This window comes from Lepus europaeus, chromosome 22 (genome assembly GCF_033115175.1).
Source record: "Lepus europaeus isolate LE1 chromosome 22, mLepTim1.pri, whole genome shotgun sequence".
NCBI classification, from domain to species: domain Eukaryota; kingdom Metazoa; phylum Chordata; class Mammalia; order Lagomorpha; family Leporidae; genus Lepus; species Lepus europaeus.
Genome location: NC_084848.1, coordinates 8521870 through 8549394, shown reverse-complemented (window position 1 = coordinate 8549394; position 27525 = coordinate 8521870). Strand labels below are relative to the sequence as shown.

Here is a 27525-nt window from a genome sequence, read left to right as displayed (position 1 = left end):
ACACTTGGAATCAGCTGAGTATTGATTTTGACCTGCACGGTCCTGCAGCCGTTCACCTGTGACCACTTGTTTACCGAACAAACAAGCCTTTGAGCCTGTTGACTAGTCCTTGGGGGATTACTCAGCCTGACCTCTAGGTATTTTGCCTCCCGTTTCTTGAGCACCTACTATGTGCTTGGAACTTTAGCTGTGCCATCCTATTTGATCCTCTGGACAACCCTGGAAGGAAGCTACCTGTGTTTGGCCTGACCCAGTCCTGACTGTTGTGGGCATTTGGAGCATGGACTCTGTGTTTAAATTTGCCCTTCTCCTAAGGACACCAGTCATCCTGGATTAGAGCCTACCCTGGAAACCTCTTTGCAATTTGATTCCCTCTGTGAAGACCCTGACTCCTAGAAGGAGGCTACCTGTGTCTTTGGGAATGGGCAAGTGGGGTTCAAGGCGCTTGCCTCAGAGGATGTAGCTCCCAAGTGGTCAGTGCCAGGAGTGGGACCTGAGCACTGGCTATTCTCTGGCCACGTGGGATTGTTTGGGTTCCTGTGGGCCTTTAGCTTGATCTGCAGCAGAGCTTTGCGTGCTGAAAGTCCACAGTGGCAAAAACTCTATGCTTATAGGCCCGTTACTGAACGTTAGCTGGCCTTAAGATCCCAGTGGGCAACAGCTTGGCTTCATGGTCACTCATTTATTCCTAAGGAGGCCAGCGGCTCACTGTCAGTTCCCAGGCCCCCACACCCTGCAGTAGGAACTCTCTCTGGGAAAGCCCCCAGCACCTCCATCTGTGCAGATCCGGGAACACAGCATCACTCCTGGCCCACTAGGGCTGCCTGACAACACTGCAAACACCTGGAACTTACCGCAGGCTGCAAGTCTGAAGTCCAGCTGTTGGCTGGGTGGCCTCCTCCTGGGAGCCCTGAGTGACGATCTGCTCCAGGCTGCTCTCCTGGGCTTCCGGATGGCATTCGTTCTGTGGCTTCGTATCAGCTTCCCCCGTGTTTAAATTTGCTTTTCTCCTAAGGACACCAGTCATCCTGGATCAGCGCCTACCCTGAAAACCTCATTGCAATTTGATTCCCTCTCTAAAGATCCTATCTCCAAAATGGCCGCATTTTGAGGCATTGGGAGTTAAAACTTCAGCATATAAATTTTGGGGGAGATGCAGTTCAACCCCTAACAGCATCTCTCTGATGAATGCATAATCTGACAAAGAATGGCATGTGAAAATCTGCAAACATGGCAAAGGTCAAAGATTTTTTTGAACAGTGAATACCCTGGGTGTACCACCTGGGTCCCACCATTAATATTTTACTATGCTGACTTCACACACATTCTCTGGAGTGATGACATCTTTTGCAAGTGAGTAAACCTCCTCTTCGGCCAGATGGATCTTGCTGGATAGCAGGTGCAGTGTTTGATGCGTGGGTGCGTGTCAGGCCCTGTGCTTCCTCGGCCATGCGTCCTTGAGTGGAGCACAGTCTGCCCTCTGTCCACATGGATCCTGGCGATAGTCTTCTGAGAAAGCAAGGGAGCGATAGCATATCTACGAAGCCTTTGCTTCTTTTCTACAAAGAAATTTGTAATTCAGAATTGTTCACTGAACTTACACAGAACTCCCATACAGCAGTGTGTGGCCAGGGTATGACAAGATGGCTAAGTGACTCTACACAACACAAGGTGGTTGAATGCACGCATGTTTGGTTGGCTGAATCTACTTTTTCATAAGGCTGGTTTCTGTGAAAATGACTAGCAATCAAAAAAATGTCCAGACACCAAACAAAAGAAATGCCCACCAGGACCAAAACTGTATTCCTCTTAGAAGAAACTTCGATGGTGTGGTTACTGAGGTGGCTCAAGAGGACCACTACGCTGAAGCGTAATGACCATTCGCGCTGCTTCTGCCGGGTCTTTACTCCCACTCGGGCCCTCGTCAGTTTCTGCCCTGTCCTAGGGGTGGAGCCTCCCCAGCTGTAGCCACAGGGATCAGAGCTGCGTATTTTTGGAGACCTCAGCAGGGTCACTGTCTGAAGGCCAAGTGGAAAGCCTTGAAGATCCAGCCAACAGGAGGAGCAAAGCAATGTTTATCAGGGCAGTGACTCTGGGACTGCTGATGCTTCCCCAGGCTGGAAACTGAGTTAATATTAACGGGCCCAAGGTGATGTGGGCTTGTGCAACCGTGGGCCTGGCCTCCTCTCCCCCACAGATGGTCCTGTTCCCCAACTCTTGCACTTCCTTGTCCTCCAGTGATGCCAGGAAAGAAGGAGGTGGCCTGGGACTGTGGTCAGCGGGAGGGGGTGCTGTTCCTCTGATCTGGGAGTTCACACTTCACGCTGCCACCTTAGCCTCCTTTCAGTCCTGAGTGCACGAGGGCGCACGGGTCCAGCAGCCGCCACAGATACGCAGGGCGGGGAAGCAAGCTCTTGGGTCTCCTTGCACCTGGGCGCCTGACCTAGCTTCCTCCCAGTGCTGGAGGGAGCTGCCCCAGTGCAAAGGGTCCCCTGGTGACCCCGCAGAGCGCCTCTCCACGCACCGCAGTGTTTTCCCGCGGGTCCTGGCTGGAACTCCAGCAATGATGACTTGTGAATAGATGGACCCCACGGCCAAATACGTTTGGGAAACTTTGCCCCGCTTCCTCCCACTGGCGTGCTGAGATTTTAAAGGATCCGAGAAGGCTTGCTGCCAAGACTTTTCCGGAGTTTTCCTTTTGCAAACCCATTTGAGCAATTTGAGCAAAGCACCTCTTCCCTGCCTCCAGCACAAACTGACAGCCCAGGGACAAGCCTAGGGGACAGGTTCTCCTCCCAGACAGGAGCTGCCTGCCTCCCTGAGCATCCACGTGCCACGCAGGCTCCCCATCTCTCAGCTCCCCTCTCTGTCTAGTTCTTGAGTGAAACTTTGATGCTTTTTTTAAAGCATCTGCTGGATGCCATCTCCTGCAGGAAAAGCCAAGGTCACTGCAGGTGCAGGATGTGGCACTGCCTCCCGGGGTGGACGCTGCGGCCGCCCCCGGCCTCGTTCGGTGTTCTTCTTTCTCTCGTGGTCTCTGCCTTCCAGGCACACTGCCTCTTTGCTTCTTTTAACAGTGCAGCCACAGCCCTGACCCAGGGCCTTTGCACTGCCTGTCCTCGTTCCTAGATACCCACACGGCTTGCTTTCTCCCCTGCCTTGGGTCTCCGATGCCTCCTCCTTGGCGGGTGATGTGACCACGCTATGTGAGTGTGCACCATACCCAGCACTTCCTAGCCCTGCCTCGCCTTGTTCTCCACCGTGGGGCTCATCTCCTTCCTCTGCTCTTGGCGAGATAGCTGCTCACCTGATTTATTGTCCTCACCCCTCACTGAGTTCCTGTGGGCATTTTGTTTGTTTTGGTCACAGCTGCACGCCAGCATCTGGCCTATACTACCTGCTCAGCAAACAGGTCAACGGAAGCTCGCAGAAGAAAGTCAGTCATGTGCAATGATTTATTTTGATTTTTGTGATTTTCTTGACCTCGCTTCATGCTTTTCCCAGGCTGTGCAGCATCCATCGTATAGGTGCTTCTGCATTTACACAATCGATTCCCTATTGATGGATTTTTTTTTTTTTTGGTCTGCAAACAATGCTGCAATTAAAAGGAACACTTTTAAAACAAACATTTGTTTTGTTTGTAAATATTTTCATTGGGTAAATTCGCAATAGTAAACTTCCTGAGGCAAGAAGTATGTTTTTTTCCACTTTTAAGTATGACTGATGTTACCAAATTATATTCTGGTGAAGTCGCACACAAATGACCATGTTCCACATACGCTCTTAGCTTTGCGTATTGGCAGCCTTGTAGATTTCTGCCAATCTGATAGTGATAAGTGGTATTCTCTTACTTTGATTTGAGTTCTTAAAATCAAATATGCAGTTTAGATATTTGCAAATTGCGATTGCTATTTTTCTTTTCTTTTTTTTTTTCTTTTTGACAGGCAGAGTGGACAGTGAGAGAGACAGAGAGAAAAGTCTTCATTTTTGCCGTTGGTTCACCCTCCAATGGCCGCCGCGGCCAGCGCACAGTGCTGATCTGAAGCCAGGAGCCAGGTGCTTCTCCTGGTTTCCCATGCGGGTGCAGGGCCCGAGGACTTGGGCCATCCTCCACTGCCTTCCCGGGCCATAGCAGAGAGCTGGCCTGGAAGAGGGGCAACCGGGATAGAATCTGGTGCCCCAACCGGGACTAGAACCCGGTGTGCCGGCGCCGCAAGGCGGAGGATTAGCCTGTTAAGCCACGGTGCCGGCCTGCTATTTTTATTTTCTTATACTCTTCCTTTTAAGCTCCACTATTTTATTATAGATTTGAAAGAGTTCCTTAAAATTCAGATCATAATCTCATTGTTACACTTGCTATGAAAAGTATCAGTGTGCCCATTGACTGGGTTCATAGCATTGCTGCATGTGGTTGAACATACATTTTTTGTTTCTGTTTTTTTTTGTTTGTTTGTTTGTTTTTGTTTTTTGACAGGCAGAGTGGACAGTGAGAGAGAGAGACAGAGAGAAAGGTCTTCCTTTTGCCGTTGGTTCACCTTCCAATGGCCGCTGTGGCCGGCGCACTGCGGCCGGCGCATCGTGCTGATCCAAAGCCAGGAGCCAGGTGCTTCTCCTGGTCTCCCATGGGGTGCAGGGCCCAAGGACTTGGGCCATCCTCCACTGCCTTCCCGGGCCATAGCAGAGAGCTGGACTGGAAGAGGAGCAACTGGGACAGAATCCAGCGCCCCGACCGGGACTAGAACCCAGTGTGCCAGCGCCGCAGGCGGAGGATTAGCCTATTGAGCCGCGGCACCCGCCTGAATATACATTTTTATAAGATTTATTTATTTGAAAGGCAGAGTTACAGAGAGTCAGAGAGTGGGGCCAGCGCTGTGGCGCAGTGGGTTAACGCCCTGGCCTGAAGTGCTGGCATCCCATATGGGCGCCGGTTCTAGTCCCACTGCTCTTCTGATCCAGCTCTCTGCTGTGGCCTGGGAAAGCAGTAGAAGATGGCCCAAGGCCTTGGGCCACTGCACCTGCGTGGGAGACCTAGAAGAAGGTCCTGCCTCTGACCATTGCAGCTATCTGGGGAGTGAACTATCGGATGGAAGACCTCTCTCTCTCTGCCTCTCCTCTCTCTTTGTAACTCTGACTTTCGAATAACTAAATAAATCTTTAAAACAAACAAACAAACAAACAAACAAAAAGAGAGTCAGAGGGAGAGACAGAAAGGTCTTCCATCTGTTGGTTCACTCCCTGAATGGCCGCAACAGCTGGAGCTGTGCTGATCCGAAGCCAGAAGCCAGGAGCCAGGAGCTTCTTCCAGGTCTCCTACATGGGTGCAGGGCCCAGGCACTTGGGCCATCCTCTGCTGCTTTCCCAGGTGCACCATCAGGGAGCTGGATTGGAAGAGGAGCAGCTGGGACTCGAATCGGTGCCCATATGAGATGCCGGCGCTGCAGATGGTGGTGCTGTGCCACAGCCAGCCCTCTGAGGGTTTTTTTTTTTTTTTGTCTTTTGTTTGATGCTTGTTTTCAGTTGCAATCCCGACACACATAGGTGTGGTGTGTTGTCTCCTTGTGGTTCTGGTTTGTGTTTCCCTGAGCATTGTTGACGGTGAGCCCCCTTTTCATGTGTCCGTCGGTCATTGGGTATCTAGAGAAACGAGTGTTCAAGTCCTTTGGCTATTTCTCAATCAGGGCTTTTAAAAAATTGTTGAATTGTGGGGTTTTGTATGTACACCTCTATTCACTCTGGAAATTAGCCGCTTACCAGAGACACGACTCGTAGGCACTTCCTCTCCTACGCTAACTTTCCCACGTGGTTGATTGTCTCCTTCTCACAGAGCCTGTCCATTTGGATGCGTACCAGTTTGTTTTAACTGTTGCTGTCAGATCCGAGCAATCATTGCCAAATCCAGGGTCTTGAAGGTTTCCTCCATGTTTTCTTCGGAGAGTGTTACAGTTCGAAGTCTGATATTTAGGTCTTGGATGCACTTTGACTTACTTTCGGACACGGCAGAGGTAAAGGTTCAACATCACACTCTTGCAGTATGGAAATCCAGTTTTCTCAACACCACTTGCCAAAAACAGTGTCTTTCCCCCATGGAAGGTTTTAGCACCTACATCCAAAGTCAGCTGACCTCTAGGCGGGTTTATTCCCGGGATTTTTATTCTATTCAGTTAGCTTGTATGTCCTCATGCCGGTGCCACACGGCTTTGATTCCTGTGTCTGTGAAATCAGAACTGTGAGAGCTCCAACTTTCTTCTTTTTCAAGACTGTTTGGCTACTTGGCATCGCCTGAGTGTCCACATGAACTTTAGAGTGGATTTCTTTACTTCTCCTAAAAGAAAACAAAATCAGAGTGGTTTTGACAGGGATTGCGTTAAGCTATAGGTTACTCTGGGGAGTCCTGACGTCGTACACGCGTTAAGTTTTCCAGGCCCTGGGTGTGGAGTGTCCTCTGATTCATCTATGTCTCCTTTAGTCTCTTTCAGCGATGTTTTTAAATTTTCAGTGCACAAGTCTTTCAGCTCCTTGGGGGGAGTTTAGGCTTAAGTATTTTATTCTTTGATGCTGTTGAAGGTGGATTTTTTTCCCCTTCATTTTCTTTTAGGATTGTTCCTTGTGAGGATGTGGAAGCATGACTGATTTTTGTGTGTTGATTTTGTATCCTGTAGCTTTCTGGGTTTGTTGATTGGTTCTAGCAGATTTCTGGCATGTTGGCGTGTGGGATTTCTAGGGTGTCCTACAGAGAAGACCTTGTGGGCTGTGAATGCAGAATTTTACTTCCTTCCCAATGTGATAACTTTTATTTCTTTGTTTCTTTTTTGCTTGATTGCTTTGTCTAGAACTTCCAAAAACAAGTTAAATAGAGGTGAAGAGAACAGGTATTCTTTTTTATGAGGGTACTTCAAAGTTTGTGAAAAAATGGAATTAAAATATGTTTATTTTGGCGCAAACATGCACCGTGCCTGCATAGTTCTTCAGGGCACACATCTTCCATGAATTTTTTGAAGACCCTGTATATGTTCAGGGTCATAGAAGAACAACGCTGTCTTTCACCATCAAGGATGGAGCAGCCCTTGGGCTTGTCATAGATGGCTTTTACTACGTTCATATAGCTTCTTTATATTCTTAGTGTATTGAGTGGTTTTTTTTAAATCATGAAATTTTGTTGAATTCTCTCAAATGCTTTTTCTGCATCAGTTGAAATGTTGTGAGTTTTCCCCTTGGAATGTTACAGATTGCTTTCATGTCAAGCCATCACTCCGTGGCCTACTGTGCCGTTGAGTTCTATTGCCAGTGTTTTGTTGGAGATTTTTCTATCAATATTTATAAACAATGTTGATTTCTCGTTTTCAAGTAGTGGCTTTGGTATTAGGGTAATTATGACGTCATAGAAATGAGTTAGGAAGTGTTCCTTCCTTTTCAATTTTTTTGAAAATTCCAAGAAAAATTGGCGTGAATTCTGCCTTAAATGTTTGGTTGAATTCAATCGTGGGGCCATCTGGCTCTGTGCTTTTCTATGTTGGGAGGTTTTTGTTAATTGATGCAATCTCCTTACTAGTTATATCTCTGTTCAGTGTATTTATTTTGTTGTGATTTAATCTCGGTACATTGTGTATTTCTAGAACTTAATATATTTTGTATAGATTATACAATTATTTGATATATAAATGCTATATTATCTTATTCTTTTACCTTTGTAAAAATCTTGTGTAATATCTCCTCTTTTATTTCCAGTTTTAGTTATCTAAGTCTTCTTTCTTTTTTTCTTAGTCAATCTAGCATAAGATTTTGCAATTTGGTGATGTTCTCAAAAAACCAGCTCTTGGTAGTTGATTTCCCTGTTGTAGTCTGTAGTCTGTTGTTTTTCTATTACTTTGTTATTGATGTACCATTATTTTTATTAATCTATTTTTTTTAGATCTCGACTCTAAACTTTAATTTCATATCTTCTGCTAGCTTTGGGTTTATTCTGTTCTCTCTTTTTTTTTTCCTAGTTTCTAAAAGTATGAAGTTGAGTTGTGGATTTGAAGTGTTTCTTTTTTTTTTAATTTGAGGTAGAGAGAGAGAGAGAGAGAGAGAGAGAGAGAAAGGGTGCTCCTTACTGGTTCATCCCCCAAACACCTGCAATCGCCAACACCAGGTCCCCATATGGGCAGCAGGAAGCCAGAACTGGGCGCCAGAGCTGCAAGTGGAACCCAGGCACCCCAACGTGTAATGTGGGCTCCTTAACTGCTATGCCAAATGCTACTCCTGAGAGAGCTTGTTTTAACACAAGTGTTTATAGATACAAATTTATTTCTTAGCACTGCACATAAACTTGTAGTCTATAGTATGTAGCTTAAATAACTTAGTAATTTTAAATACATGTATTTTGATTTTGTTTATTGCAAGATATTTTCTAATTTCTCCTGCAGTATTTTTTCCTTGGTTGCTTCAGAGTATGTGGTTCAGTTTCCATAGATTTGTGCACCTTCCCGGTTTCCTTCCACTATCAATTACTAATTTCATTCCACCAGGATCAAAAAATACATTTCGTGTGATTTCAGTCTTTTAAATTCATTAAGACTTGTTTTGTGGCTCAGCGTGCGATCTCTCCTGGAGAATGTCCCAGGTGCTCTGTGTTGCTGGGTGGAATGCCCTGTACTCCCTGTGGAGCTTACCCGTTTGTAATTGTTATACTCTCTTGGTGAATTAAATGGCTTTTTTCCCCACACCGTCCAATTCGCATTGTGTAAATTCAAATGTGTCATCCCTTGTTTTTATGATTTGGGCATTTTCTGTGTTATTTAGAACAGTTCTGTACACTTAAATCAGTCAGTGCTTTGTGCTGGAGCGCACGTGTTCCTTGCACTTGGATATTTCACCCGCGTTGGCGTCTGAACACCGTTATTTACATGGGCCTCAGCCTTCAATGCCTCATAGTGGCCCCTCGTGGTCCCTCCGAGAGTTCGGACCTGTCGACTCTCTCCTGCTGTTGGGCCGTCCTATGGTCTTCGCCTTGCCAAGGCCGTCTTTGCCAGCTTCTCTCCCACACGTCTCCACATGCTCACTTGGGGACCTCCCAGCTCCTGAGAGGCCCCTCTCCTGTCCCTGCGGGCTTACGTGTCCCACTCGGAAATGAACTTCGTGTACACAGGGTGAGCTGCAGAGCTGGAGACGCAGGTCAGGGAACCAGCAGGTGAGAAGGGGCCGTGCACCCAGATAAGAGAAGGGCAGATGGCAAAGGAGAGAGGCAGCCAGGTTATCTGAGCAGTTAATGAATACACATTTCCTCTTAGCCCCGAGACCGACCTAGCACAGGGTCAAGGGCAGCAGGTCCCTGTGGCGGGGGGGTGGGGGGGTTGGGGGGGGCCTGAGGACCCAGATGTCCTCTGGGATTCTGTTAACAGCTGTCATGGGCTACAACGCCCCAGCCCCCGCCTCCCTCCCAGAACAGCTGCCTTGGCAACTCGCATCTCGAAGCTGTTAATCACCTCTGGATTGATTTCCCCTGCTCCTCCCAGCATTCTCAGTGTCCACAGGAGATCCAGAGAGGTGCCAGTATTTGCGTGGGTCACACAGCTGCTCTGACCTCTGTGCTCTGGAGCCTCCAAGAGCGGGCTTGGATGTTTGGATTCCCACAGATGCAGGCCCTGGCTCTGGGCCTGGCCCTGGCTCTGGGCCTGGCCACACAGGTTGAGACCCAACCTGGACACCAGCCCCTGGGCCTCAGCCTCAAGGAGCCTGGGGCTGCAGGGGCTGCTTCTCAGGAGCCTGGGAGAGTCTGGGTCCGTGCTGAGCCCAGGCTGGCCTCCCTCCCTGCCAGCTGCTCCCAGGGGGCCCTCCTCTGGTTCTTCTCTCCCTCCCCTGGACGGAGCAGGTGTCTGTGTGGTTGCTGACCCAGGGAGTGCTGGGAGGGGAGCCATGTGCCACCTGTGCCTCCCGTGTCAGACTCAGTCCCACCTGTGCAAGGGCCTGGGTGCAGATACTCTGATTAGATGTGATGCTCACAGTGAGAACCTCCGCCTGTCACGGCTGTCCGAGTCCCTGTGGGCCTCTTGCCCCTGCTGTCCACGATTGCCCAGGCAGGAAGTTTCCAGCTCTTCCTTCATCCCTGCAGTGTCTGAATCCCACATGGGCTCTGCTTTGAGTCCCCAATGCTCCACTTCCCATCCAGCTCCCTGCTACGGCCTGGGAAAGCAGCAGCAGATGGCCCGAGTGCTTGGGCCCCTGCACCCACCTGGGAGACCCTGGTGAAGCTCCTGGCTCTTGGCTCCTGGCTTCGGCCTGGCCCAGCCTCAGCTATTGTGGCCATTTGGGGAGTGAACCAGCAGATGGAAGATCCCCCCACCCTGTGTGTGTGTGTAACTCTGCCTTTCAAATAAATAAAATAAATCTCTAAAATATGTGGTTTTTGTTTGCCTGGGATATTTCAAAAGGCCTGACTTTAAAGTTCACATAGTTTTTCTTCTGCTTTATCTGGTCTATCGTGAGCCTTTCGACTGCATTTTTTCTTCGATGTAATGAGTTCTTCCTTTCCAAGATCTGTTTGGTTCTTGATCCAGATTTCTGTGTGCTGAGTTTCCCATATGTGTCAGGAATTGTCCTAATTTTCGTGAACCACCCCTCTCTGCACTCTTGTATCTTGCTGAGCTTCCCACTAGTCAGTCTTTGAATTCTTTTTTTTTTTTAAGATTTATTTATTTATTTGAAAGGCAGAGTTAGAGAGAGGCAGAGGCAGAGAGAGAGAGAGAGGTCTTCCATCTGGTGGTTCACTCCCCAGATGGCTGCAATAGATGGAACTGTGTCAATCTGAAGCTAGGAGCCTCATCTGTGTCTCTCACACCATGGGCACAGAGGCCCAAGCACTTGGGCCATCTTCTGCTGCCTTCCCAGGCCATAGCAGTGGGCTGGATGGGAAGAAGTGCAGCAGGGTCTTGAACCAGCGCCCATATGGGATCCATATAGGATCCAGCACTGCAGGGGGCGGCTCTACCCATTATGCCACAGTGCGGGTCCCATTCTTTGAATTCTTTTCCTGGCATTTCATCCACTCTCTCTGTGAGGTCTGTTGCTCCAGGGGTATTGCACTCTTAGCAGGTGTCATGTTACCCTGCCCCTTTGTACTTCTCCTGCCTCCCTGTTGGTATTGGCTCATCTGGCAAATAAGCTTCTCCTTGTCTTCAGGGGTGGCATTCCTAGCGAAAGGCTTTCCCCTCAAGCTGCCATTCCCTTCAGCTGTCAGTCTGGTGAGCTGGCTCGGCATTGGTATAGCTTTGGGCAATGCTGCCATCTCCCCACGCTGCTTCTGCTGTGACTGATGGTGGCAGGGGCACCGGGTGCTCATTCTCAGTCTCGGTGGTGCTGCATGGGCCCCAGGGAAGTTGGGACCCACAACAGTGGGGGCAGAGGCCAGGTCACTGGGGTGAACACCTGCACGTGGGCACGTGAGCTGTTCCAGGTGGCAGGGGACAGCAGAGGGGAGAGGCCTCGAGACTGAGGGGGGACAGTGCCCCAGGCTCCAGGTTCTGGGGGGTGTAACCACCTGACCTGTGGTGCAGGCACTGTGAGGACTGGTGCCCACGAGTCCCGGTTCTGCTTCCTGTATGGCTGGGTCAGTAGGGGTATGTCGTTCTCACTGCGATGTGTGTCTGGGCTCTCCCGGGTCCTAGTGTCTCCTGGGCTGTCGTCCAGGCTCTCATTCACCTCCAGCTGGAGCTGCTTGAGTGTTGTCTAGGTTCTTGTGTGTGAGCGCTGGGACCCCTCCTGTGCCCCTTGTCTGTTCCTCCGGGACCTGCTTCCGGGAGAGCTGTGCAGGTCCCTGGGGCAGTGATGGAACAAGGACACAGGCGGATGCCCAGGTCCAGTCCCATGGAGAAACCTGCCGGAACTGCTGGTGGGAAACCCCGTGAGAGCAGCAGGGGCCGAGCCTGGGGAGGTGACACGGCGGCCGAGGGGGGACATGGCTCCTCCCTTCTGTGCCTGCAAGTGCAGCTGCACAGGGCCGGCTGTGAGGTGCCGGGTCTGGCGGGTGCCACGGGAGAGTGAGGGATTCTGGGGTGCACGGGGAGGCGTGGCAGGGACACGGATGTGAGGCACGCAGGCCGGAGTCTGGGCCGTGTGTGAGCACAGGAGACTCCCAGGCAGCCTGGAAAGCACGGGAGTTTCCTTGGAAAGAAGACCGAGAGGCTGCAGGAGCTGTCAGCCTGCTGCGGAGGGGTTCACAGGACTTGGGGCGCCCCTCAGCGGCTCACATGTCAGAAGGCCGGTCCCTAGTCAGGTGAGGTGAGAGGTGCCGGCACCTGTAAGGTGGAGACCCTGGTGGCAGGTTCTCGGGGATCCCCACTGAGTGGATTGTGATCAGAGAGAAAGACCCTCCCTCTGCAACCGCTGACTTCCGGTCTGGTCACGTGAGCGCCCCCACCTGCCTGCGCTGCTTCAGAGGTGAGGCCCTCCACCCCCAGACCCGTCTCAGAGCGGAGCAGGCGCTGGCCCCGTGGGCCCCGTTTGCTCAAAGCTGGGAGCTGAAGAAACCCCCTTTCTTTGTAAGGCATTAGACCTCCCTTTACAGATCCCTTAGGCCTTTGGTTGCAGCAAAGGATAACGAACCGACATTCACTGCTGTTGGCACAGGTGCCTCATGAATATGCATACCGGGGCCCAGGAGGACCAGGTGCCTCATGAATATGCATGCAGGGGCCCAGGAGGGGACCCGTGGCCATGATTCCGTGCAGAGCATCAGGGCACAAAGGGAGACTCAATGGAGAATCTGCAGGTGACACTCGGGGGCCCTTCTTTAATGTCGTGCAGGGAGGGGCCCGGCTGGTGACAGGGGCTGAGGGCAGAGAGGGGATCAGTATTTTATGGGATTCGCCACTTTTCCCATGAAGAGGGGGAAGAAGATATCATCGTCCTTGGAGGTGCCAAGGACGATCACAAAGGGCCGGTTGAACCTGACCGTGCGGTCCCTGTAGGAGTAATGTACCAGCGTATCAGTGCTCGCAGCGAATTCTGTCCCGTTCTCATCTACGGTCAGCACGGCCTGCTGTACCACCTGGTGGCGAGAGAAGGAGGGCCGTGAGCTGCACCTACACTGAGCCCCAGGTGGACGCCTCAGCCCCAGGGTTGCCCACCCTGTCCCTGGCTCCACTCTGCATGGTCGCCCAAAGCCTTTCTCTGAGTCTCGGGCCTGGAATCTCCCAGTTCCGCGCAGTCCCCTCCTGCCCCGCAGCTCTCACCCCTGTGACTGCACCCCAGCCTCTGCAGGGGACAATGGCCTTGTCCCCTCCTCCTCCCCCCATGCCACCACACTCTCCTTTCTCAGAGGGATTTTAAGGTCCTTGGGGACAAGGACTGTAAAGGTGACATCCGGAGGGCTTTGTCCACTACAGGTTCCCTGGACCCAGTGGAGGACGAGCTCTGCATGGGAAACATCTGTGGCTGGACGCCCAGGTGCTCACACCGGTGACACCCATGGCCCCAGCACCCGCAGAGCCAGGGGCTAGGTGGTCCTTCCAAGTCCCTGACTCCGGGGTTCTCTGTCAGTATGGGGAAGTTGAAGCTGGGAGACTGGAAGGTCAAGGGCAAAGATGAGGCAGGAGGTCAGTGACCCAGCCTCAGGGGGGACCCTTACCAGCCCAGCAGCACAGGAAGCCCCCTCCCCAGTTCTGTTACCTGACACTTCCCGCCCCAGGTGATCACGTGGCTCTTAGGAAGCAGGCAGATGTGCACCTGGTGTGTGCCTCGGGCCTGTCTCCAGCCGCCTGCCCGGACCCTGCACCTCCCCCACTCTGCTCTCCACACCCCAAGGGCCAGCGTGGTCCTTGGAGCAAGCTCACCTTTTGGTTCTTGATGGTTCTCTGCTCTTTGGCACTGGAGAGGACAGTCTTATTGAAGAGGTTGGGGAGGCCCAGGCTTTCCTCGTACGACTTCAGATCACTGACTGTGATACTGTTCAGTTTGGGGAAATGTATGTGGTAATACCTGCTCGGGAGCAGAGAGAAGGGAGGCGTTTTGTAGCCGAGGCATTGCTAAGGCACAGATCTGCTGGGCTCACTGGGCTCTAGAAGTTTCCTTTTCTGGTTGTTTCTCCCACTCAGGCCTATGCTCCTCCCCCCAGGCCTAGACGAGAAGCTGCCTTGGTTTGTGTCTGCCGAGCTTCTTGTCCGCCTGATGCCTTTGCAGCCTTACCACCAAAGGGGTGGACCCGCTGTCCTGGTGGACCCTCTCCTCCAAGAAGCCCTCCAGGCAGATTCAGATGTTGTACTCAGAGCTTATGTCAGCTGCCCCTTATCATTTCCACTCCCACGACCATGGGGCTCCCTGGACTCTTCCCAGGGGGATCACGGGTCGCAGCGGCAGGTGCTGAGTGACGACTGTCCCCTGGGAGAGAAGAGCGGGCAGAGCAGGCCGCGTGCTCAGGCCCTGGGAGGGAGTGCACTCGACACAGCCCCTTCTTGTTCTCTGTTCTCATCCTGGGTGCGGGAACCTCAGGCAGGGGTGGGTGGGGCAGAGGCCTGCACCCTCGCACCGTATGTTCTGCCTCACCCCTGCGTGTGTGTCGTGTGTGTCTATGGTGCCCAGTGCAGGTGGCTCAGCGTAGCATGGGCGCACCTCCTTGCACACATGTGCGCTCCTGTGGGGCGTCCTCAGGCGCTGCTGACTCCGGGGAGGCAGTGAGCCCCGGGAGGGAAGTAGCAGAGAAGGGAGAGCTGTCTACACTTGCCCTGGCCCCACCCTCCCTGGACCTCTCCGTGAGGCTGCTGACTCCGGGGAGGCAGTGAGCCCCGGGAGGGAATTGGCAGAGAAGGGAGAGCTGTCTGCACTCGCCCTGGCCCCACCCTCCCTGGACCTCTCCGTGAGGCTGCTGACTCCGGGGAGGCAGTGAGCCCCGGGAGGGAAGTAGTAGAGAAGGGACAGGTGTCTACACTAGCCCTGGCCCCTCCCTCCCTGGACCTCTCCGTGAGGCTCCTCCCACGTTCATCCAGGGACCCTCTGTGCTGGGACGTCACCCTCAGCTCCAGCCTCTGCCCAGGAAGCCCAGCTCTTTGCTCCTGGTCCCAGCACAGCCTGTGTTGGTGCTGATGTCACGGACAGGAGCACTGGATGTCGACAGGGGGCAGCGGCCTTGCTGGGGAGAGCCCTCGCTCCCTTGCTCCCCACTGCAGAGCCCGGCCGACTCTCCCGGAGCCAAGTGCACGCCTGCTCCTGCAGGCGCAGCTCTGGTGGCGCCGCCCCAGGCCCCGGCTCCTCCCGCTGGGCCCCCTTCCCCAGCCGTCTCAGGTCCCTGGGCAGCTCCTGGGCCGCCCAGGACTCACTTGATGTCAGTGAAGCTCCTGATGTCGTCGAGGTGCTCCGGAGTTATCTGCTCCATCAGCCTCTGCATCTTGCCGTGGTCGGGCAGGAGGAAGAAGGCCGTGATGTTCCCCACGTAGAACTGCACCAGCACCCAGCTGGACAGCAGCTCGTCTCGCTGCATGTGGAACGTGCTCCAGCTGTACAGGGTGGGCACCTTGACGGTGATGTTCTCATTCACGTAGAAGTTCTCCTCGGCGATGCTCACGGTGTCAAACTTATCGTGCAGTTTTCCTGGGGAGAAGGGAGGGGGTGCTCAGGAAGGGTGGCCGAGCCCCGTGGGAGAGGCCTCGCTGAACCTCAGCTTCATCTTCAGCAAACTGGGGTTGAAATGAGACCAGCAGCCTGTGTGTGTGTGTGTGTGTGTATGTGGAGAGAGAGAGAGAGAGAGAGAGAAAGAGAGAGGAAACATCTCAAGAGGGAGTGCTATCATCCGGTGATGCTTACTGAACACTAGGGGGCAGAATAGAGATTCCCCGTGTTGCCCCTGAGCATCTTTGCAGGCAGGTGGGCCGGTCAGCATGCAAGCACCTGCTCCAGGTGTGTCCTTGTCTTGGCCCCCAGGGGAAATGCAATTTTCTGGGTGGCTGCCTTCACTGTGACCCCACAACAGCCTCACCGTGAGGGCAGTCGGGGAGGCAGATGCCTCGGGGACCCAGGACCCCACACTGATGGGGCAGGGGAGGCGCCGGGGCTGGCGAGGGGACAGAAGCTGCTGGGATATTTGCCGAGCTCACTCTGGCCTGGAGCTCTGCACTGTGGGACTCGGCCCCCGGGGCCTGGGAGCCAGGGGCCTGGGAGCAGCCTCTGACCCGACGCCCCCTGGAGCAGCGGAAGCCTCCTTGGAAGGTCCTGGGGCACTTACAGGCTCTTGACCTTGCAGCCTCCCAGAGGGAGAAATGTGGCTTGGCACTGAGCGGAGCCGCTCCCCTGCCAGGTGGCCACACAGTCCACGTCCTCTATGGCACGCTTCGTCCTGGCCAACACCAGACGAGAGGGGTATCTTTGTCCATGACAAGACAAGAAAGTAGTATCTCAGAGAGGTAGAATCACTTCTCCGGGGTCAGCAGCTAGCGAGTGGGGACAGCAGAATCTGAACTCAGCTCTTTCAGACTCCGGCAGCCACTCTCCTATGACGCTGGAACCCTACGTTGTGTCCATGAGACACTGTTCCATTCACAGAGCCCCTACTGGCTGTTTCCTGGCCCTGTGCTTTGGGATCACTGTGTAGGGATTCACGCTGGGAGTCAGCATGATCCAGGCTCTGCTATGTCACGCAGAAGGTTTGGGGCATCCTATCTGGTTGTGGAGAATGCGCCATGGTTTGAGTGTGCGCAGTGGGAGAGGCCACGCTGAGACGCCCTGCCACCCTCCCCAGTGCGCCATCAGGAAAGGCTAAGCACTCGCAGCGGAGCCCGTATCCAGGTCAGTTCATGAGAACCAGCTCAGGTCGCACTCCGTCTTACCGCGAAAGGTCATGTGATTGAGGATGAGCGAATCTTTCTCAGTCGTAAGAGCCTTGGCCAAACCCATGATTTCCCTTTGGGTCTCCTTCTCCACATAGTTGCTGATCTGTTGCTGAGCCCATTCAGGGTCCTTGAAGTTCATGGCGATGGGTTCTGAGTGGGACAGCTTGGTGCTCCCAGCAAACGGCCTTATCGGCGTCAGGGTGTGGTCAGTGAGCAGGTGGCTGCCAGCGGTGAGCTGCAGCTGGATGTCTGGTTGGTGGTAGATGTAGGGCAGCTGCTGTAAGCACTGGTACAGCTGAGCCTTGGCCACCTTCTGGGGGTTGAGCCCCAGGGCCTTCATGACCTGAGTCTGAGTGTCAGCGCTGGTCCCCAGGGAGAGCGTGGCAACAGCAGCAGTGATGCTCACTGGTGAGAGCAAGATGTTGGTGTCTGTTGGCCAGAATTTTGGGTTTCGGTACAAGTTTAAAAAAACATCAGCAATGCTGCGGTAAATCTGTTGGCAGGTTGGAATCTCTGGGTCCTGAGGATCAGGCTTGGATGCACCTTCCTCCTCAGGATATTTGTCTTTGGAGCCAGCCAACTGGCTGTACAGGCCTGCCAGCAGGAGGAGACCCCACATAGCGGAGAACGGCATCGTCCTGCAAGAGAGAGAAGGGGCAGGGGTTGCCACACTCGTGACAAATGATGTATAAGGGAATTCAGTCCGGAGGAACAGCAGACAACTAGCACAAGCTTCACCGTGCAGACGAGAAGGGGATGACGTATTCCAAGTCTGGGAAGAAACGACACCTGCCCACCTGGAGCACTGCTGGGTCTAACAGCAAAGCAGTGATGCACAGACCAGAGCGTAATAAATCTTTCTCTCAGAAGCACCAGCTGAAGGAATTCATCCCAACCAGACTTGACGTACAAGCGGTGATTAATGGATTTCTACAATCCATGAAAAATCATGAAAGAATAAAACTCACTTCTAACACACACAAATTAGAAAAGGGAAAAGGATCAAAGCCACCTCTGCACAATGCTGTTCACCAACAACGATAAATAATGAGCTAGAAAGGAACAAGAAATACAGCACAATCAGAAAATAGTTAGCAAAACAATAAGACCTTACCTATCCATATGAACAAATAAATGTAGATGGATTAAATTCTCCAGTCAAAAGATATAGACTGGGGTGTGCATTGTAGCCCAGCAGGTTGAGCCATTGCTTGGGATGCCTACGTTCCATACTGTAGTACTCAGGATCTAGTCCCTCCTTGTCTTTGGATCCAATAACCTGCATGTGTGCATCCTGGGGGGTGGCAGGTGGTGGCTAAAGTACTTAGGACACTGCTGTATCTGTAGGAGACCCAGATGGAGTGCCTGGCTCTTCCCTCTGGCCTGGCCCAGTCCTGGCTATTGCAGATTTTGGGGGAGTAAACTATCAGCTGAAAGATATCTCTCTTTCTGTGTCATTCAATAAACTCTAAAAAAAGAGATATAAACTGGCCAAAGGAATATAAAAACCCAAGACCAAACAATCTGCTGCCTCTAGGAAATAGACTTCATTGTTAAGGACACACACAGACTAGCAGAGAAGGATGGGAGAAGGCATTCCCTATAAACAGACACCAAAAGCAAGCATGAGTAGCTGTACCCTTATCAGATGCAACAGGCACTGGGTGTTCTTTGTAGGGCTGAAGGCACCAGCATCCCATATCAGAATATGCAAAAGAATTCTGGCTTTGGCTCCTGACCCAGCTTCTCTCCAATGTAGACCTTGGGAGGCAGTGGCGGTGACTCGAGTAACTATATTCCTGCCATCCAAGAGGGAGACCTGGGTTGTGTTCCTGGCTCCCAGAACCAGCCATGGAGGGCATTTGGAGAGTAAGCCTGTGGACAGCAGCCGTCTCTGTGTCTGTGTCTCTGTCTCGTTTGTTCATTTTCTGTATCTCTCCCTCCTCCACATACAAATAAGTTCAAAGGCCCAGACTTTAAAAATGTAAAAAGAGACAAAGTCACTATATATTGTCAAAAGAGTCTAAATAGCAAGAAGATATAACATGTGTCAACATGTATGCACCCAAACAGGACCACTCAAATATATAAAGCAAATATTATCAGATCTTCAGGGAAAGATGGAATGCAATATTATTGTTGTGAACTTCATCTACCCACTTTCGTCAATGAGCGAATCCTCAGACAGAAAATCACAGAGTTGAACTATACTGCAGAGAAAATGGACCTGACAGATATTTTAGATAATTTCACCAAAGAGCTACAAAATTTATATTCTCAACAGCACTTGAACATCATCCAGATTACATCATATGTTGGGCCCCAAATCACATCTCAATAAATTTTAGAAGTTGAAATCATATAATGTGTCTTCTCTTATCACAATGGAAAAATCTAGACTAAGCAGCAGCAGAGAAAAATGGAAACGGAAAATACATGGAAATTGAGCAACATACTCCTGAGCGACTGTGAATCATTGAAAAAATTAAAAGGGAAATGAAAAACTTTCTTGCAGCAGGTGAAAATGAAAACACAACACATCAGAACATTCACACATTCACAAAGAAATATAATAAATCACATCAACAGACTGAAAACGAAAACACTTGACCGTCTCAATAGAGGCAGAAAAAGCATTTGATAAGATGCAACATTCTTTCATGATAAAAAACTCTCAACAAATGAAGTCTACAAGGGACGTACCTTAATGTTAATACCTTAACCAATCCACAACCAACATCATGCTGAATGGGGAAAAACTGACAGCATTTCCCCTCAAATCTAGAGCAAGAGAAAGATGCCTACCTTCATCACTCCCACTGAGTGAAGTGTTAAAGCATTAGGAAGAACAATTCGGAAGAGAAAAGAAACAAAAGACATTGAAATTGGAAAAGAGAAACTCAAGCTATCCATGGTTGCTCCACTATCCATGAACTATCCATGGTGCAGCCACTGTGGAGACAGAGTGGGGATTCCTTGAAAAACAGAAAGGAAACTGCCACGTGATCCAGCAGTCCCACTGCTGGGGGTGTGTTTGTCACGGGAACAACATTGTTATTCCAAAGCTGTACCTGAGCTCCTCTGTTCATTGCTGCAGTAGTTCCAACAGCAAAGACATGAAATCAACCAAGGTGTCCATCACCAGATAAACAGATAAAGAGAGTGTAGTGTGTATACAACAGCCAACTATACAGAAGCAGAAAAGTGTCTCATTTGCATCTAGGTGGATGGAATTGTGGCAGCTGAGAGGAGCCAGGCTCAGCCCGACGAATGCCACCTGTTCTCCTTTGCTTGTGAAAATGACCAGAACTGAACTCGGGGAAGAAGAGAGGGATCAGGGTTGCCGGAGACTGGGAAGTGGCGCCAGGATGCAGACGGATAAGGGGACGCGTGGTGGTGCCCTGGCAGCCCACAGGGTGACTGGCGTCCGTCTCACAACCCAGGCTCTATAGCGACCACTACAGGAGTCTGAAAGTCCCCGATGCACAGAGTGGCGTTCAGCACCACTTGCTGTGTCCACGCTTCGGATGATCATGCCGAAGCCCTCGTCGAGGTGTGTGGGAAGGCAAAGCTGCACAGGGACAGCGCTTGTCCCCGAGACGTTCACACACATCACCTTTGCCCAAGAGCTGAATCCCGTTAAGTCCGTGTTCCAAGGTGGGGAAGTCGAGGCAGGCGTGCTAGGTAGCTGAGCAAGGACCACAGCCGACCAGACAGAGCTGGGGAGCACAGGCGCCCGCTTCTGGCCGGCTGCACTGAGTACAGCAGGTGCCATCCCCTGAGAGTTTTCTCCCTGCAGGAGAGGCGGGGATGTGCTCACCGAGCCCCTCCCTGGAGCCGCAGCAGCAGAGCCATCCTGTGCGTGCCCTGTGGGGGGGTCTGGGGTCTCTGCCCCACACATGGGCAGAGCCCCCGATGGCCGCTCAGTGGCCTAGCCCTGGTGTCCCCAGCAAGCCCCAGGTGTGCTGACGACAAGTGTGGGGAGCCCAGTCTGCCGAGCAGCAGCTGTTCGTGAGACTGGGGCCAAGAGTGAGCCTGTTGACCCCATCCTCAGTGGGGACGTGGGCACCGCGGGGACATCGCCCTGACGGGAGGGACGGCAGAGTGCAGGGCTCTGGGCAAAGGGAGGGGGTTGCACCTCCCAGCGTCAGATTGAGGGAGGGGGACACAGGAAGACAGGGTCATGGGCCCAGGTGCGACAGAAGTGGGGTGATGGCCAAGGCAGCTAGGTTACCAGAGGGGTTAGTGAACACTTGGCCGTCTTGGGGCCAGAGCTGCAACCAAGAGGTCAAGGGCAGGGCAGAAGTGAGAGGACCCAGGCTGTCCTGTGGGATTCTGGGTAGCTGGCCACCATGGGCCAGAGGTAAGAGGCCCCCCCCTTTCTCCTCCAGGTAGCGGAGGGGGTGGGCAGGAATCTGCAAGCTGAGGTCTGGGACTGTGGCTCGGCTGGGGGTTCACAGGGGCTGAAGGAGAAAGGAGGACCCCGAGGAGGAGCAGGAGCAGTGGGGAGGGGCTGTGGTGAGGGTACTCCTCCGGACCCTGCAGGTGGGAACACAGGCTGAGTCTGAGCCCAGGCAGGGCGGGAGCAGGAGGGCAACGAGCACTCAGTCAGCTGCCCCCTCCCCGGCACCTGCCTGAGTGGCCCCTGTGTGCCAGGAGCTGCCCAGTGAGGCCACGGTGTCTCCCACCTGACTGCCCTGTACCGTGCCAAGGCCTGGCCACCGGCGCTCAGTCCTGGCTCTGCCCACAGGAGCTACAGCTCTGCGTGCCTCAGTTTCCCCTGTGTGGAGTGGGCCCAGCACTCACCCCCACGGCAGCTCAGGAGGTTCAGCAGAACCTGCAGGTGCACAGGTGGCCCGCGGGGCTGGACCAGCGGTGCTGGTGTCCCACACTCACACACAGCCTTCGGGGACTTATAGCGCTGTCTGGGGGCGTGGGGACACACAGTTCTCATGTGACCAGAGACTCCTGTCCTGAAATGAGCCTGGCACAGCTCCAGCCCCTGGCCAGGTGTGTGTTGCCCGGGGCTGGCCACCTCCCAGGGCCTGGCTGTCCTTCTCTGAAGTGGCTTAGTCTTGCGGAACCCCAGGTGCCAGGCCACCAGCAAGGACAGAGTCTCAGAGCCCTGTGGCCACCGGAGACCCAGGGCTCTTTCCTGCTCAGCCCTTCCTGGAGTCATCGAGTGGAGCCAGGGAATCGTCACACATCCAGGGCCTAGAGGCGCACCCGAGCCTTGGGGACTCCATCAGTGTCAGCCGTGTGCCGTTGCCGGGCCCCTTTCTATCATGGAGCCTGTCCTGGGCGGTGTCCCTCGGGAGCTGGCAGCTGTGCCGCAGGGTCTGGAGCCCTTTGTGTCTGCACAGAGCGGGGGGTTGGGGGGGTGGCGGAGCCGAGAGCCAGGTGCTGCGCAGGAGTGGTTGTTGTGACCAGGAAGGCGCAACCCCTCCTGTGCCGTGATGCCGTGCTTGGGGAAAGACCGAAGACCCCTCATCCTCCCACAGCCCCTCCTGTCGAGTCTGACATGCACGACCCCAAGCAGGATGGAGACCTCAGTGACGCTGAGACACCGCAAAAGCCCACGCCACACGTGACTTCTCTCCTGGGGCCTAGAGACGTGTTGGAGCGACTCAGGCCATCACCTGGAGACGGCGTGCTCTCTGCACTCACATGGCGAGCGTGGGATTCTGCTCCCTTTGCCCTGAGCACAGTGAGGCTCGTGACGCCTCCCACGGTGACCCCTTTTAGCAGCTGCCCGAGTTTCCCCAACCACCGACCTCAGCACCCCCATCTCAGCCTCCGTCTCCCACGTGGAATGAGCTGCCGATAGCCATCCTATTTCCCGTCACGGCTTCTAGAAGGATCCTGGTGAACTGTAAGGAGCAGGAACTTGAGGCCCTGGGCCTCTGTTCTCTCCTCTGCACTGCGCCTACCCAGGGAGTGGCTGTCGGACTTCCAGCAAAGGGAGCGTCCTGCAGAGACACTTGGCACTGCGGGAGAAGCGTTTCCTTTGCTTGCACCCTGAGGACGTGGAGGCAGGAGGGAGGCCGCCACCTGCACAGGGTCACCCAGGAGCGGCAAGGCGGAGCAGGTGCCTGGTCCTGCTCTATTCTGTTTCCCGGCCCTCGATCGCATCCCAGGCTTTACTGCTCACACCCCTGGAAACTAAAGGCAGCTGCCTTGGAACATCTCAGGTGTTTGAGGCAGGTGCTGCTGCGGACCAAAGAAAAAGCATCGCTTCTCCCCCTTCACACCCTGTCTGGCTTTGTTCCCTGGTCGCTGTTAGAGGAGGAAGACGGAGCGTAGCACACATTCTGCTTCTTCGATGTTTCACAGAAAGTGTTCACTGTGTTCTGACACAGCATCTGAGCATTGGCAGGAGATCCAGTGAGGCCCCTGGGCTTCTGGGGATGATGGGTCCAGGCCACCTGTGTGCGGGCGCCCCCTGCTGGCCCACCTGCTCTTCACTCTCCTCCCTAAATTCTGGCCATGCTCAGCAGTGCACCTGTGCAGACTTCCCAGTGGCCTTGGATGAACAGGGTCCCTGCCTTGAGCAAGAAGCTGCTATGGTCTCGATGTGGTTTGACCCCACAAGGACTCCTGTGTGACACGCTGGGTCCTCAGTGAGGTGACTGAGAGGTTTTTGATCTGTAAGAAGTGGGACCTAGCGAGTTCTCATGGGGCCTTGTGCTGTTCTTGGGAGGGGGATTGGTTGTGAAAGTCCAACTCACACCCTTCCTGCCTTGACAAGTGATGGCTTTGTCCCACACACATTCCCACCCTTGGACTCCAGCCACCAAGGGGGTGGCATCTCCAGTGTGGTGAGTTCTATTTATAATCAGAAGACAGGAAAGGACCAGCAGAGAGAACCTGGCTGGCTCAGTTTGGGGTTGGTCTCCTGGACATGACTGGCATCTTTGTCCAGCAAGACCAGCAGCTCTCGTTGGCTGAGGCTCCCTGCTCGGGTCGGGCCTGGTCTGAGTGTTCCCCAAGGGGCCATTGTGATGGAAGCTTGTTTTGCATGGTGATGCTGAGAGGAGGTAGCTGAACCTTGGGGAGAAGCATCCCAGTGGGATATCCTTAGGTCACCGGAGGTGTGCAGTAGATTTTGTGTGGCCCCTTCAATTCTCCATGGAGGATTTCTACAAAAGGAACAGCCCTGGCGTGTGTGTGTGTGTGTATTCCTGCATCTCTCTCTCTCCTTCATCAACACATGACCCTTTGTTTGACACCTGCTCCTGCCATTGCCAACTGTTTTTGCCATGAAGCTCTCACCAGCACCCAATGGATGCAGGCACCTTGTCCTTGAACCCCCAAATCTCTGAGCTCAAGCATGTCGTTGGCAGGTGCTTTGTCAGAGGACAAAAAGCTAACGCGCGCCCTTGGTTACCAGGATCTACTTGTAGGTGATGGTACTGCTTGCTCATCAGGCCAGGTTATGGGGTGCTCTGTACAGGGGCTGCTTTGGGTCAAATTTGTCACTCAAGTGTGGACTAGGTTGAGATCAAATTTAGTTTACTATAACCATTCTTTCCCAGGGTCATCCTCTTTACCTTGAGAGGTTGCCCAAGACCGTGGGCACAGGTGACACCACCATCCTCAGTCCTGACAATGAGTCCATTTGACCTCTGCTTAGTGCTCACACCTCAAGGTTCAGTGAGGTGGGTGACTGTTACATTTCATGTTTTGTTATTCCAATTGCAACGAGACCACGCGATGTGCAAAGACAGCTACCTGTGGGTAGTAAATACTTCCCAGTGATCACAAGGCACAGTGCCCAGTAGGAGGAACTGACAGGGCTCTCCAGGAAAACCAGACCCTGCAGAGGTCCCGGCCTCTCCATCCGGCTGCTCATCAACCTCGCAGGAGCATTGCGGACCACAATTGCTACCTCGTGGCCTGACATTAAGAAGCAACACATCTTGAGACTAATCTGGTGATGACACACAACACAATCATCTGGGGACCAATTCAACGCGATGTCAAGATTAGCAACCTTGAAAGCACACGGCTGCCATCCCCCGTTCAGGATGCTGCACCAGATGCTTCCCAAGCACCTGGGTCCTCCTTTCCCCCAGGAGTGGTCTGAGTGTATTTGGTGGCCATGTCTGTAAAAATGGCAGTGTCAGCCACCTCCGAAGTTGAGCTCTCCATGGTTTCAGGGGCAAAGCAAGCACAGCACTGAGAGTTCTGCATGGTAAGTGGATCCCCAGCGGGAGCAGACGGGAGAGCGAGAGCTGCATGCTGCTCCTGTGGATTGCGTGGGCTGTCGGTTTCCATCCAGGGTTCGGAGGGGGCCTTTGCCTGCCTGCTGATGAAGGTGCTGGAACCCCCTCCTGGTGGGAACCCGTTCATACTTCTCTGTTTCAAGGCACCAGTTCTGGTCCTTGACTCTTTTGACCTTTGATAGGGGAAGTATTCTGCGAGTTTCAGGAACACAATTCTTATTTTTTTTAAAAGGTTTATCTATTTATTTGAAAGGCAGAGTTACAGAGAGAGAGAGAGAGAGAGAGAGAGAGAGAGAGAGATGCAGAAAGAGGTCTTCCATCCACTGGTTCACTCCCCAAATGGCCACAGTGGCCAGCACTTAGCCAGACCGAAGCCAGGAGCCAGGAGCTTCTTCCAGGTCTCTCACATGGGTGCAGGGGCCCAAGGACTTGGGCCATCTTCCACTGCTTTCCCAGGTGCATTAGCAGGAGCTAGAGCAAAGAAGAGCAGCCAGGACTCGAACCAGTGCCTGTATGGGATGCCAGCGTTGCAGACGGCAGCTTCGCCTGCTATGCCACAACACTGGCCGGCCAAATAGCACGATTCAGACAAGGGCAGAAGTAGGACAGAATCAACAAATTCTCCAGCGCCCAGCAGAGGTCCTGGGGGCTGGAGAGGGCAGCACACAGTGACACCTGAGCCAAGGTCAGTTACACCCGGTGCCCCGCACAGCAATCCAGCTGCGGAGCAAGGTCTACTGGGACATTGGAGAGCTGGTCATGGTCTCTCCACCTCATGCTGTAAGGGGGCATGACCGCATCTGTTGGGAAGGGGCCCCCCTGGTTTTAATCCAGTGGCATTTTATGAGCAGTCACTGAGACACACACAGACAGGTCCCAGGTCTCAGGTATCGGATCCCAGAAGCACAGCATTCCTCACTCAGGCACACACACCCCTCACCCCGGACAGGTGCTTGGTAGCTGTGCGGCTAACGACGGGGAGGGGAGGGTCAGAGCTCTGGTGAGCCTGGGGAAGCCGGGAGAAATGATGCATCCACTATCGGGGAGCCTTCATTCTGCTCCTGGGGCCTCAGGGGCTTCTCACCAGGAGCAGGAGAGGTATTGGCACTCAGCAAACATCGCTTCCCACGCTTCTCTCTTTGGCATCAGGCCCAAGGGGGACGCTGGGTTCTGGCTGCAGGGTAAGCCTTTGTGGGAGCTGCCCACAGAGTGTTGTCCCGTGGATCTCTCAGTGGGGAGAGGGAACGGGTCAGAGCAGCGGGCAGCAGGGGAACGTGGAGCGCTGAGGCCCCCTGGCAAGGGAGGAGTCTTGGTGTTCTATCCTGAGAGAGCCCCTGGGCCCTGTGGTGCTGTCTGCATCCATCCATGAAGCTCAACCACCCCAAGAGGACCCCAACCCCCGGAGGACTCTGCCAGGCACACTGTGACAGAGCTGTCGACGTCAGTCACAGAGGTTAAAAGCAGCCAGAGGGAGACAGCCGGCAGTGTATAGCGGAAGGCAACTGACAATGTTGGAGGTGACGGATATGCCAATTCCTGGTCTGGTTCTTGCTCTTAGGACATGGATACTGAAACTTCACGCTGTACCCCATAAAGCTGCCCAATTACTGCATGACAATTAGAAATCCAACAGCAAGAAAGAGAGAAAGGAAGGAAGGAAGGAAGGAAGGAAGGAAGGAAGGAAGGAAGGAAGGAAGGAAGGAAGGAAGGAAGGAAGGAAACACATGGGTAAAGTTCGAGGCAAGAACAGATGGAACATGTTAAATAAAATGTTAACATGTAAAATAAAAATGTTCAGGAGACGGCGCTGTGGCGCAGCGGGTTAACACCCTGGCCTGAGACGCCAGCATTAACACCCTGGCCTGAGACGCCAGCATCCCATATGGGCGCTGGTTCAAGACCTGGCTGCTCCTCTTCCAATCCAGCTCTCTGCTATGGCCTGGGAAAGCAGCAGAAGATGGCCCAAGCCCTTGGGCCCCTGCACCTGCATGGGAGACCTGGAAGAAGCTCCTGGCTCCTGGCTTCGGATTGGCTCAGCTCCAGCCGCTGCGGCCAACCAGGGAATGAACCATCAGATGGAAGACCTCTCTCTCTCTCTGCCTCTCCTCTCTCTGTGTAACTCTGACTTTCAAATAAAATGAATAAATATTTAAAAAAATAAAAATGTTCACATGATAAATAGCATGTTAAATAAACTAAGGTTTACCATTTCTTTTGGGTACTAATAGCAATTCTGACCGGAAAGTTTCTGAATTTTTACTGCAAGCCTCACCAGCAGACGTGAGAATTAACCCATGATCTCCCAGCGAAGCTCCCTGTAAACCGACTCAAGGAGTCACTAGCTCTGCTGCTGTATTACACGGCTATGGTCTTCGCCATTGTCAAAGTGAGGCCACGGAAAGGTGGCAGCGTGGAGCGACCGGCAGTGTTTCATGGGAGGTTAGAGAAAGACACAGAAGAAATTCACCGGGTGTTAGCCTGTTCGCTGGAGTCCTGAGGCCTTTCCA

General features: G+C 53.1%; 1 protein-coding gene across 1 annotated transcript; it reads right to left on the bottom strand.

The window, feature by feature from the left end:
• Positions 1–12823: 12823 nt before the first annotated feature.
• On the bottom strand, positions 12824–17427 carry LOC133751181 (alpha-1-antitrypsin-related protein-like). The gene is made up of 4 exons (XM_062181028.1): positions 16791–17427; positions 15288–15558; positions 13809–13953; positions 12824–13024 (listed from the first exon to the last, which is right to left on the bottom strand). Exons 1-4 carry the CDS (start codon positions 17425–17427, stop codon positions 12824–12826), a joined length of 1254 nt encoding a protein of 417 aa, XP_062037012.1.
• Positions 17428–27525: the final 10098 nt, after the last annotated feature.

Bases quoted from the DNA above. Each gene is read 5' to 3' on its own strand.
- LOC133751181 (XM_062181028.1), bottom strand. From the start codon at position 17,427: ATGCCGTTCTCCGCTATGTGGGGTCTCCTCCTGCTGGCAGGCCTGTAC. The intron at 15,559-16,790 runs GTAAGACGGAGT...CCTTCTCCCCAG, and splicing joins CAATCACATGACCTTTCGCG to GAAAACTGCACGATAAGTTT. The intron at 13,954-15,287 runs GTGAGTCCTGGG...GCTCCCGAGCAG, and splicing joins AGGAGCTTCACTGACATCAA to GTATTACCACATACATTTCC.